Genomic DNA, 12,418 nt, shown 5'->3' on the forward strand with positions numbered 1-12,418 from the left:
CGTGCAGAACAGCCTACACCATGAGGGACAGAACGTGTTCTGCCTCTGTGCAGCCATCCAGTTGGCGACGTAAGTTATGAGGACAGTTTTGTGGTTAAGGTATTAGAGTAAGACATAAGCAACCTTGGTCCACTCTGCAAAATTCTGCCCCATGCAGGTATAAGACAGCAATGCAGGACCTGACTGAAAACACAGTGAAGTTGCAAAAATAATTTTAATGAACTTCAGTAGCTCTTGGATCAACTTGTAAGGATACTGTACAAAAGTGCACATCTCTATGTGCACAGTAAGCAGCGTGCTTCCTTACTGGTGTCTGGTCATAAGCCAGATGTAGCTCAGAAGCATCAGAAATATCTAAATATGATGCTGACACTCAATCTGCTGAGCAATACTTATTGGTTCAGGTCCTGTACTAGATTAACTGGGTTTCAGGATTCAAAAATGAGAGCTGGCAGGATGCACAAAGAGAGTAAATATGCATTTCTGTGTATAGGCACATTATTTCTTCCTTTGGCCTCAGTTTCCCATCTGTGACGGGGAGACAGCAGTGCTTCACAGGGGTGTTGTGGCAAGGAGCACATTAAAAGACTGCTGGGAGTCATCAGCCACAGTAAAGACTTATCTGGATACTCTTAAAACTAGTCTGCTTAGACAATAACTAGTAAGAAAAGACATAGTATATTTGGACTTGTAGTGTCTGGAAATTCCTATATTAAAGAAAGGAGGACAAAAAATTAAAACTTGAAACCCACATTTGTCTATCTCATGAAATCTGTGCAGAGGAGGTAAAAATGTCAGTGTAGTAAGAGAAACCTGATGAGTCAATCTCCATTCCTCTCTTCCATGTTTTCCCCAGAACGATTCAACAAATGATGACTACAGGCATCTTTCTCCTGCCTTTTCCCATATCTCGTCCTCTTTCCCTTTCTTACCTTCATCAATCCATGGAGTTGTGGTTGTACCACTCGTCTGCAATGTCCAACTTACCTGGTCAGCCAGTGAAGTAGACAGCATGCTCATCAACTCCCGCTCTGCTGTGAGCCTCCACATCTGCTCCCATTTCATCTTCCGTAACTTATCAAGAAGCAGCAAGATAACCCCTGAAGGAAAACAGTGCAGAGAACAAGAGAAGCCATGATGTCACATGCCAGTCAAGGCCCATCCTGTCCATGTGCTGACTCAGCAGTTAAAACAAGGATATGAGCTGAGATCTGGAAACTACAGTCCTTACCCTGTGCTAACACAGGAGGTTGACTAAAAAAGGCTTCAGATTTCAAGATACCACTAAAAGAAAGTTTCCCCTGAGGCTGCAGAGAAGAAATGGAGAGACAGCATACAGATGAATGCCAGGTTATACAGGCTTGCAAGAAGGCTAAAGTAGCCAAAGAGGAGTGAAAGTGGGGAGAAGCAAGAGAAATATGTTGTATTTCTAGTAGTCTCCTTAACTGATAAAGCTTGACTTCATTATGACATCATTAGCATTGGGATTATTCCTTACAAAATGAACCAATACAGGTGATTCACATGACGGAGGTTAACTCCATCCAAAGGCCATTATCATTCCAAAGAGAATTAGACAATATCCTACAAGAAAGAAAGAAGGAAGCTCTTAACACTCCAGAAAGACCCTTCCAACTCCTTATTCTGAGAAGCTACAGGCTCCAAGAGGCTATTCTGTCAAGTCACTGTCTACCAGGTAAAGTGTAGAGACAGTCCTGATTTATCTAGTATGACTCCTGCCATCTTCACACTGAATAGAGATCTGCTTCTTCCAAAACACCACTGTTTAAATTAATTTCTATCTGGCCTGAAATCGACAGACAAAGAGACAAAATGCTGAGACAAAGAGAATTTTGTCACTCATATAAAACATTTTACTCAATGTGTGTTGGGAGAAATCTGGTCCTTAATACTTACTGCATAGGATGCAATACATATACTGTGTAAGATGAAATTGCAGCCTTTCCTCCACCTAGGAAGAAGTTAATCACCTGACACATCTGACTGCAACCCTTGAAACTTTTCCGAGTAACAGATTACCAATGCTGGCTGCAACCTAGCCTTTCAGAGTGTCCACCCTTAAGGCAGGAAATATTCATAGAGCAGGATCCTCAGATCAGAAAGTTACACCTGAAGGGGGAAAAGAGATACCTCAACATGGACTGTTATTCCTCAGTTGCTTTTTGTCTGGACAAAATCCCTGGTGTAGAAGAAGGGAAAACAGCAGAAGCAATGAAGCTGGATTGAAGCATCAGCAAAACCTTTCCTGCACTGTCTCAGAAAATTTTACTTGAAAAAATTAATTTGGAAAGACTTAGGTACTGTCATGGGGAATGAATGCAAACTGAAGGACCGTAAAGGAAGAGTACCAATAAACAGCAGCCTAGCAGGTTGACAGGAAGTCCCTAGTAAGAGCAATGATAGGTTCTGTGTTGTTTCATATCTTCATTAGTGGAAGGGGGAAGCAAACAGAATAGTAATGACATTTGCAAGTGACATTACAAGAAGCCTTAAAAAAAAAAAAAATCACAGCAACTGTAGAGAAACATAACAGCTACACAGGAGAGTATGAAATGGCAAAAAGTAGGCACTGGGAAAAGCTGCCCAAGGGAGTCTAGGATGATAAAACTAAAAGTAATGAGAATAAGAAAGAAAATGCAGTCCAAACACTTAAGAAAAATTCTCCTAAACCCTTTGCGGTGAAATAACCTAAAAATGGCAGATAAAATGCTTTATTTCATGAGCCTTTAAAAATCAGACTACACAAAGATTAGCAAATATACCCGCAATAATCCTGCAACGGTTGGGATAGAACAAAGGAGATTCCTGTCTTCAGTTTTTATGACATGGCAAATTTCTTTCTAGTAAGACCTGGCACTGCCATGAATAAAAAGAAAACGTCTTCTGGCAGTGAATTTTGTGGCCTATTTTAGTTCTGTTTTCCATTTCAGTCCATCTGGTTCCCAAGGATGCTGGAACCTGTACTGGAGGGATCCTCTTTCATCTTCAGTCAACCTCTCTGTGTCCAGCTGTTGCACTGGAATGGGACACATTGTCACAATATGCTACAGCATATTTCTGCCAGTGCGTTTGTCTTCTCTCAGCGTAACTGAAGCCTACGTTGAGTGTGCAGTGTGTGTGCATTAGCTTCTAAGAGAGCCATTGTGCATTATCTGAAATTCTAGATCAATGCAAAGCAGATTCCCTTGCGCTGCAGCAATAAACCCGGTGGGATAAGCTCCTCTTTGGCAGTGGATTTTTCCTAGCTGGCAAGAACTGTCAGCTTTGTTTCAACAGTGAAATACAACTGAGGAGATTCTTTATTAAGAAAAATAAGGACTAATTGTAAGATTCAATTAACTCTAACGTAATAGTATTTATAATTTGTAGACAAGAAAACATTTTTTTTTTAAATTTCTTTAAGCCTCCAGTCTGAGAAGGAAAAGGGGAAATGTTTTAATATAGGCACTATTCTCCAATTTTTTTTCTCTTCCACTCTTACACTAGCAGCAGGTTATGGCATTGCAGGTAAAGAGGTTATGGTGTCCTGAGGGGCTATCATGGTAGCAGCTGAGAGTAAAAGAGGCAGATGGGGTGGAAAAGCTGGAATATATGTGAGAAAGGATGTATTAAATTATGATGCAATCGTGGCTATTGAAAATATTCACAAGCTTTTAATGTTCCATCGTCAAGACTAATTTTGATGTGATTTCTATTTTAATTCACCTACGGGCTTGGGTTTAGCACCTTTGTACAGCCTCTGTTCAGGGCTTCTTGCACTGTGGAATTCTGATTTACTGCTGCTGTAAAAGCAACTACTGGAGAATATTTATAGCGAGTTTAAATATTTACTCATTAGTATTAGTGAGAATAAGAGATTTTTACTAAGAGGAGATTTTAATACTATTCACCTAATCAGTGCTATTTAATGCAAAAGCAAAGCAAAAGCATGTGTGCTGGGAACTTTTAAATAGTTCATGCAGAGGAAAAATTACTTTTCCTTCACAACAGAGCACTTCAGTTTTACTTCTGTATTGTTCTGTTACGAAAAGCAAACATAACAAATGAACTAACCCCAATCTGCACAATTCGTTTGCAGGCAAAGTGTCTGAAATAAGGAAAGGGAAATATTTGCCTCAGGAGCCCCTTCCCTCAGAGTCAAATTGACTGAAATCTCAGGCTAAATTAAAGATGACATACAGCTGAACATAAGGGGAAAAGGGACTTAACTCAGCTGCTGTACTGGAGGAGGAAGAGACTGGAGAAGAAAAAAAAAGAAATCAAAGGAATATTTTATGAACATCTGGCCCCAGGCAGTGGGACTTCTCATCTTTTGACGAGTGCAGCATTTTCCTGCCCTAACCCACCTGAGAAAAACAAAGGGACAGCTTGGCAGCAAATAAACAAAAATAGAAAAGTGGTAACCCAAATGCCTCATGAGTATTAAACAAATTATGATCAGCCACAGAACACCCTATTGTCCTTATCCTGAGGAAATAGTTCAGGCATATACAGAGATGCAACTATCTCAAAGAGCTCTTGGAAAAATAATGCATTATTACTAAATCTGTGGAACACGTCCTAGTCTAGTTTTTACTTGAATGGCATTTTCTCTCCCTGCTTGATGAGACTGTGCTCGAAGTACCAAAATCTGACAGATTCTGAATTGCTCAAATAAACAAACAAAGGAGTTTCTCAAAAATGTCATTTCAGGACACACACAAAAAACCCCATCCCCAAAAGCAAAACAAGCAAACAAACAAGAATTTGGTGAATAGATTGGAGAAAACAGGGCAAAAAAATCTGAATTAACATATTTTGACTAAAACATTTCAGTTCGGAAATACTGCAAATTTTTTTTTTGCACATTTTAAAAACTGACTTATTCTGAAATAGTATTTTTCACTTCTGAATTGATTCAAATGAAAAATCTTATTGAAAATGGTTACAAGATCTGATGTATTCTGGGTCTAACAAAACACTGGTCGTCACCTGATTTTTTTGTCCTTTTCCCATTTTTTGATTCAATATGGATAAAAGTTTTTGTCTTTCCAATGTTTTGACTAAACAATGGTTTTGGTAGATGCTTCAAGCCATCTTAGCAAAATAGTCTGGTGTTTTTTTGTTAATCTGCTCCAGAACAAAGTATTTGATTTCATTTTTCTGAATGGTACATTGAAAGTTTGCAGAAACATCAGCAATTTCCCTTGGAATGCTACCAAGAATCTTCACCTCTTATTTCAGGAGCACAGACTATGCCTTTTCTTGAAATTCAGAGAGGAATATATAGCAGAGCTGGAAGTAATAAACAACATTTTAAGATAGAACAGAATCACTTACAGAAGTTATAGTGAAACTGGACAAGCTTTCAAACTCAATCAATTTATTACAATGGTCCTTTTAAGGCGGCTGGAAAAATACTCAGTGCTGTGGGGGAAAAATGTAGCTACTAAGAGATAATCTTCTGCAAGCACTACCATGCCTGTTTCTTTCAGGTGGAACAGGATGCTTTTGTGAGCTATTGAGGCAATGCCATATTATGTGAGCAGCATCTCAGCGCCTATCCTTGTCAGGTTTTTAAAAATTTTTCTTGAAACTAAGCCTATAACAGAACCATCTAGATGGAGAGTGAGTAGTTACCATTACAATATCTGAGAAAGACAGGCAAGACACTCTTCAGAATATGTTATAAAGCAATAGTGAGTTTTAAAAAATTTACTGGGATTTTACAATACCTAACCAGCATACCAAAGATCACACACCAAACCACTGAGACTTAGATGCTGTAAGAAATAGTGTTTAAAAGGGTTGACATAATGGAGATTTGCTGCAATAAATAACTGACCCAGAGATTTAAGGCAGTACAAACAACAATAAGCTACCATGTTTTGTGACACAGATTTGGCACCAAAAAGTTGAGTTCATATTTAGGTGTTATGGAAGGGGCTGTAGCTCTGCTTTCCCAGGAGAAGCACCATGACAGTGCTGACTGCTCAGTACTCTAGCAAATACTTATGCATCTTCTTTTAATTCCAATTTATTGTACCTGACATCAACAGAATTGGTCACAGTGTGTAACGCTAGGAATGCAACTATGCCTTTGCTGGATCAGGGCCCAAATGACCAGTTTTGCTGCAGACTGCGTTTGGAATCCACTGCACCACACCTCCACACCACTGACTGTGGCCTCTGCTCTCCACCCATAGTATCAAAAGCAAACAGAAAAACACAAGTATATGGCTGTTAGGGATTAAAAAATTGAATTAAAGCTGCAATTCCACAAAACCCACTATACGCATTTTTAAATCTTTGTTTTAAGTCTTTGTGTGGATGAAAATCACTGCATTTATTTTTTTTCTATTTTATGGACCATCTTTCTTAACTGCTGCTTGTAATCTGACTAGCTGTATTATTAGTATAATAAAATCACAGCTTATGTCTATAGCTTTTAACACAGTATGACCAAAGGATTGTCATTCTAACACATTTTTGGAGTATCCTGATACATCGTTTAACTATGAACTTACATGCATCAGGCTTTTTCCCCAAAAAAGCCATTCACAATGTAAAAAAATCTAATAAAAACTTGCAGGGGTGCACAATGTGTTAACTGAGAATAAATGATGACTCTACATTTGAATTTTCCTCTGAGAAAACTGAACAGGGCTGAGAAGCTGTTTTGAAATGGAAAGTGGGTGTCCATCCAGGCACAGTGACAGGATGCAACGGTCCTTGTTTCCTCTGCACTTGGATTGAAAGTGAAGCTGTGATTGACTGCATTTTGAAATGTAGTGCAGTCACTCTGTTGGGAGCATGGTTCCTCTTGAAGCATTATAAACATTTTGTTCACACTTCTGATGACCATTTAATGAATTTGAACACTTTCATTTTCTTTGTTCTCTCTTCCAAAGTATGCTGATTCTCCTTAGGCAGAATTAAGATGAAGGACATACTCAAGTATGATTCTAACTTATAGAGCTACTGACTGTAGCTCAGAATTTAATAGTTTTGTACTTGTTTCTCTGTTGTTTAGATGCTATTCTTCCTGAACAATTTGAAAAAAGATACATATGCTTTGTATCTTCTCTTTAATGACTTCCATTTCTGGGGGAATTTCTCCAACTCTCTTTAAGCCCCAAAGGCTTCTACAGAAAAATATCCTTGATTCAGGAGTCTAAAAGGTCTACAGGAGAGGAGTCATGAGCCATAAGTCTTTCAGGAAGTCTACGGAGGAAAAATTCTCCTAGTTAAAGACCATTCTGCTAAGTAATGCTCTCCCCTCCTATCTTTCAGTGTCTTGTGAAGAGAAGTAACAATTCTGTAGGTCTCTCAGAGGTCAGCGAAGAAAATCTGTCTCTCGAACTGGAGGAATTGGCCTTCTCTTACATAGATCCCAAGCGGTGTGAAGTCATACACTTTCCTGCCCAAATTGCTGATAAAGTTTTCCTAAATCCTATAATTAAAAACAACATGGCTGGCAAAAAGACAACTATTATCAAAGCCAGAAAGGTAAGCTAGAGTTTTTCTCAGCTGCTTTACTTGCTTTGGGTGTCAAGGAAGACAGTAAGGATAGTAACCTTTATTGAATCTCTGTGTTTCCTGAACCCTGAGCAAAAAGTTGTAGGAGATGAAAACTATCTGTGAAAAAGCTCCTTACATGGGTTTTAAAAAGCTCCTCAGTTTTCTTACAGCCTTTGCACTCCATGACCCTTGTTAGCATATAAGGTAGAGAGACTACATTTTAAAGGCAGTGGAAAGCAAATATTCCAGGGTCTTCTTAGTTGGTGAACTAGGGAGATGGCTTCCAAGAGGGGAAAAAAAACCCACAAGAAGCAAATCATTAAATTCTCTTGAAATTCAAAAGATTGGGAACGTTTTTGCTCAGAAGAAATCCAGAAGTTATAAACCTCAGATAACACATCTAACTTCAGACTAGCAAAGGCCGAGAGGAAGGAGGTTCCAGCTTCTCTCTGCTGCAGCATAATGGCAATGACCGATCTAAATGGAGCAGAGGAGAACTGTCTCAAAGATGTGTCTCACATCACTGCAATACACAAGGATCACCCAACAGCTACTCGGTGTGTATCTCTGTACACATCTGGAAGTCGTGATGGAGGTGCCAAAAGTTGACACTAACAAAAAGATGGTCAGGTACACATCTTATTATAAAGCACTTTGAAATGTGAGACTTAAAAAGAAAAATAACATGGGCGAAATGTGGAAAATTTCTATGAAGTTTTGAAGAACTTTTCCTTTCTTCAATACTAAAAATGCAATAAGTCCTTACACGGCAGGTTATCTGTGATTTCATTTGCCTGGGTGCTTAGGTGACTTCAACTGAGAGGAAAACAAAGTCCCCATTAAATCCATATTTAAGTGACAGTCAGAAAGGAAAATTTTTAGCTCTTGCATAACAGAAGCCATAGGATTTTTCAAAATAAAATTTTGCTTTAACTAGAGCATAACTTCTAGAAAAACATTCAGTCTTGATTTAAAAATTTACAATAATGGATAATCTATCACAAACTTGATAAGGTATTCCAATGCATAATTATCCTGATGAAGGATACTTCCCTTATTTCTAATTTGAACATGTCTTTGAACTTGCAGTCATTTGATCTTGCTGAACCTTTGCTAAATTGGCAAACCCTCTATTAAGAAATGTTATCTTCTCCTGCAGGTACTAATAAGCTATGATCAAACTGTCCCTTGACTCAGTCCCAGACAACCTCCTGGAGCCATTTTTCCCAACTTTATGGGAAATTTTCCTGTATTTTCTTTGAACTTTCTTAATTTATAAGTACTCATCTTTGACCTGTGGAGATCAGACCTCGACAAGTAGCTAAATCTACATTTTAAAATACATCCACTCCAAGAAGTGATCCCTAGTGCCCAGATCAAGGACTACGGAGTGGTTGTACACACACTGTTCAGGGTCTAGTTCTTTACTGAGCAGGCTGGTCACATTAATACTATATAGTACTTGTCTCTGAGGGCCTAGTTGGTGTTTGGTTTTTAGACATAACAATTATTTTGTTTGCATTTCTCAGTGTCCAACATTATGAGGGAGCCATGTAACAATTTTATAGATTGGAGAGTTTTTAGCATAGAACCGATGGTCTGTGTTGTGTGCACTGGAGAATGTCATCAGGGCATGTGAGAATATTACTGTGTGAAGTCTTCTGATGCAGTGTTGAAGGACTGGAAAGAGGTGCCAGAGTGTAGTCCTACCCATACTACCTTCCAGAAATATTTCCTGGAGTGAATTATCAACAAATTACACACAATATTTTTTTTTTTCCTTGACAAAAGACAGGTTGCTTCCTGAGAAAAACAGGGTACCAACTGATTTCTGTGCCCCGTGGTTGATCAGAGAGCCAAGAGTGAAGAATCAACTACGGAGCTAAGTTATCTGACAGTGTAGACATCCAGCATGTCAGGATTAAAGAGCCTACACCCAACAGAAAAGAAAAATATCTCCTGTACTCATACTTGAAATGTCCCTGTTTATACATCCAATGATCACACAAAGTATTTTGACAATCGTATTAAACCCAGAGCTTATGTTCCTCTGATTATCCATCCTGGACTGATTCTCCTGCATCTCTTCATTCTTTCTGAGAGTACAATTTTACATCTCAGTGCCTCAAAGCACAGATGTGCGAGTGAGTGTCACAACTCTACATCAAGCCAGAGTAACTGGACTTCGGGTGAGCTGTCCTGAACAGGAACCACAGAATAGTACAGAGTGTACAGGGTTACTGTGCAGGAGGTCCAGTCATTAAACCTCCTTGTGCAGGCACGTTTGGCAAAAGGCATCACAAAAAGCTTGTTTCCATGGATAAAAACTGAGGAGGTTTGCTGAAATTTGCTGAATATTTGCCCTAGTGAATGCAAGTACGTCTTCCAAAACTAATCTACCTTGGACTCTCCGCCGAAGAATCAACCATCTTTAAAAGAAAAAAATCTGTTTCTTGATCCTCAGCTCCTGTAAATCAGTTTAGGTCTATTTAACTCAAGAGTCAGGCATTTATATCAGATCTGGACCTAATCCATGATGCTTATCTATGTTTTTTTCTCCCCCAGAAAGCAGCAAAAAGTGAAAGGTAACAGGGAACATTGCTTTAAATTATGTGGTAGGTTTTTTCGGTTTTGTTTTGAGCCTCTCAAAAACATCATATTTAATAGTGGTTGAAATGTCAACAGTTTTACAAGGTTTCCACTTTGGACTACGTGAAGAGGAAAAATGCACCCTGCACAGGTGATGATTATTTTGGCTGGCTTCTAATACTAACAGTTGTCCACAAGGCTAATTGCAGGGATAGGCACAATGAGTAAGAACCAGTCACAGCTTTTCTTGGTCTGGTGATCAATCAATGCCCTAGCAACAGTGGAGGAAATGTGCCTCGTGGGCTTAACAGCCCCTCAGGTATTTCTTTATAGTTGGATGACAAAGAGGTTTGGGATTTTGCATTCAGAAGCAACCAGACAACTTTGCCTCCCCCCGCCCCTTAATGGGCAGTTTATTGACTGGATGAGATTCAGGAGGAATAGAACACTCTAAGAAATGGATTAGGGGAAGGAAAGAAGCAGCACAGAATGAACAGGCCTAAAAATTAACCATAGCATTTTTTAAAAAAGGAAACAGAATGTCCTTTAATGCAACGATTTCACCAAAGGTCAGCTGCGGGTCAGTCCTTCCTCCATGACCATTTCTCTTCTAGTAACAGAGGGACAGGATTAGGTTCACAACAGAAATACAGGGATGCATTTGTGTAAGCAGAAAATGCATGTGGAGCTGTTTAGCATGCTCATAGCCAAACTGAGGCTTAGTTTGGGCAGGAGGACTAGAAGGTGCCTGGGAAGTAAGTTGGACTGCCAAGCTCAAAGGATTGTGTTCAGCAATAAAACATTCAGATGGCGGCCAGTTACAAGTAGTGTTCCAGAAGAGTTGATACTGGGGCTGATACTGTTTAACATCCTGATTAATGAGCTGGGGATGAGACAGAATGCATCCTCAGCAACGTCCCACATGACACCAAATTGGGGGCTGTGGCCAGTACCCTGGGGATAGAGCTACTATTCAGAGGGTCCTTGACAGTCTGGACAAGTGGGATAAGAGAAAGCTTATAAAGTTCAACGAAAATTCCTGCATGGGACTATCGCTGAACGGACAGTATAGGCAGAAGGCAAGAAGGCAGAAGCTTTTCAGAAAAAGTCCTAGGGGGCTTGGTGGACAGCAAGTTGAACATAAGGCAGCAGTGTGACCTTGCGGCAAAGAAGGACAACTACACCCTGGGCTACATTAGCCCCTTAGATCAAGGGAAGTGACTACCACTCTTTACTCAGCACTTTTAAGACCACACCTGAAGTGCTGTTTCGGATTCCTCCATCAAATAAAGACACTGACATGCTGGAGTAAGTCCAGTGCAGAGCAACCGTAATGGTCAGAGGCCTGGAGAACATGTAAGAGAAGAAGCTGAGAACTGGGATTGTTCAGCCTGGGGAAGAGAAGGCTGAGGGGAACACTTATTGCTGTCTACAACTACTTCATGGAGCCAAACTTTTCTAAGAGATGCACAGAGACAGAATGAAAGGTAACTGACACAAACTGCAGCAAAGGAAATTCTGATTATGTATGTGGAAGTTTTATTTTTTACTTTTCTCACTAAGACCGTAGCCAAATACAGACACAGGCTGCCTTGAGAGGTATTCTTGGAGATACTAAAAACTAAATTGGAAAAGCACCTGAGCAACCTGAGTTGACTTTCAGTCAGACGAGGACCAGAAGACCTCTGGAGAACCTTCTGACATAAATTGCCTATAATTCTGTGATCCTATTTGGGAAAGCTTCTCTTTTCACCATCTCTGCTAAGGCCTTGATAACAACAATGTAGAAACTATCTGTATACGTAAGGTTTTGCAGTGCTCCTGTCCTCCCCTGAGCTCAGTTCAACAAAGACTCATGGAGAAGGGAGGGTTGAGGAGCTACAGCAGGAACAATTAAAGTCAGGATGTAGCTGAACGTAGAGACAGAAGAAAGACAATGGGGAAAGGAAAGAACAGAGCTGTTGCTTCCGAGATCTCAGTGGCCACTCAATTTTGCAGGTTCTTCTTTCTCAAAAGTCTCTTGATAATTTTTTAAAGAGGAAAGGTTTATACTAACCCTAGTCTGCCCTAACAAAAAATGATTAAAACATAGTGTTTTCTGTAGCAAACAGCACCTAAGAGAGTGACCTGACTATGAACAAATTCAACTGTTTTTTACTGGCACTCTCTTAGAGGTGACAGATTTTACACAAGGGTGCAGAAAGACACCTTAGCTACTCTGCTACTTTCTATGACAGGCACCAGGCTACCTGTTAGATGGAGTCCAGCTGTGATGCCTCTTTCTTTGCTTTGGGACTATGGCTAAAAC

General features: G+C 39.7%; 1 protein-coding gene across 4 annotated transcripts in view; it reads right to left on the reverse strand.

The window, feature by feature from the left end:
• The window catches only part of LARGE1 (LARGE xylosyl- and glucuronyltransferase 1), a 291,443-nt gene that overhangs the window by 43,990 nt on the left and 235,035 nt on the right, over window positions 1-12,418 (reverse strand). For all 4 annotated transcript variants that reach the window (XM_075075849.1, XM_075075860.1, XM_075075870.1 and 1 more), the window contains one exon: window positions 988-1,100. In XM_075075849.1, coding sequence (XP_074931950.1) covers window positions 988-1,100 — 113 coding nt within the window. The remainder of the gene's footprint in view (window positions 1-987; window positions 1,101-12,418) is intronic.

This window comes from Phalacrocorax aristotelis, chromosome 1 (assembly GCF_949628215.1).
Source record: "Phalacrocorax aristotelis chromosome 1, bGulAri2.1, whole genome shotgun sequence".
NCBI classification, from domain to species: Eukaryota; Metazoa; Chordata; class Aves; order Suliformes; family Phalacrocoracidae; genus Phalacrocorax; species Phalacrocorax aristotelis.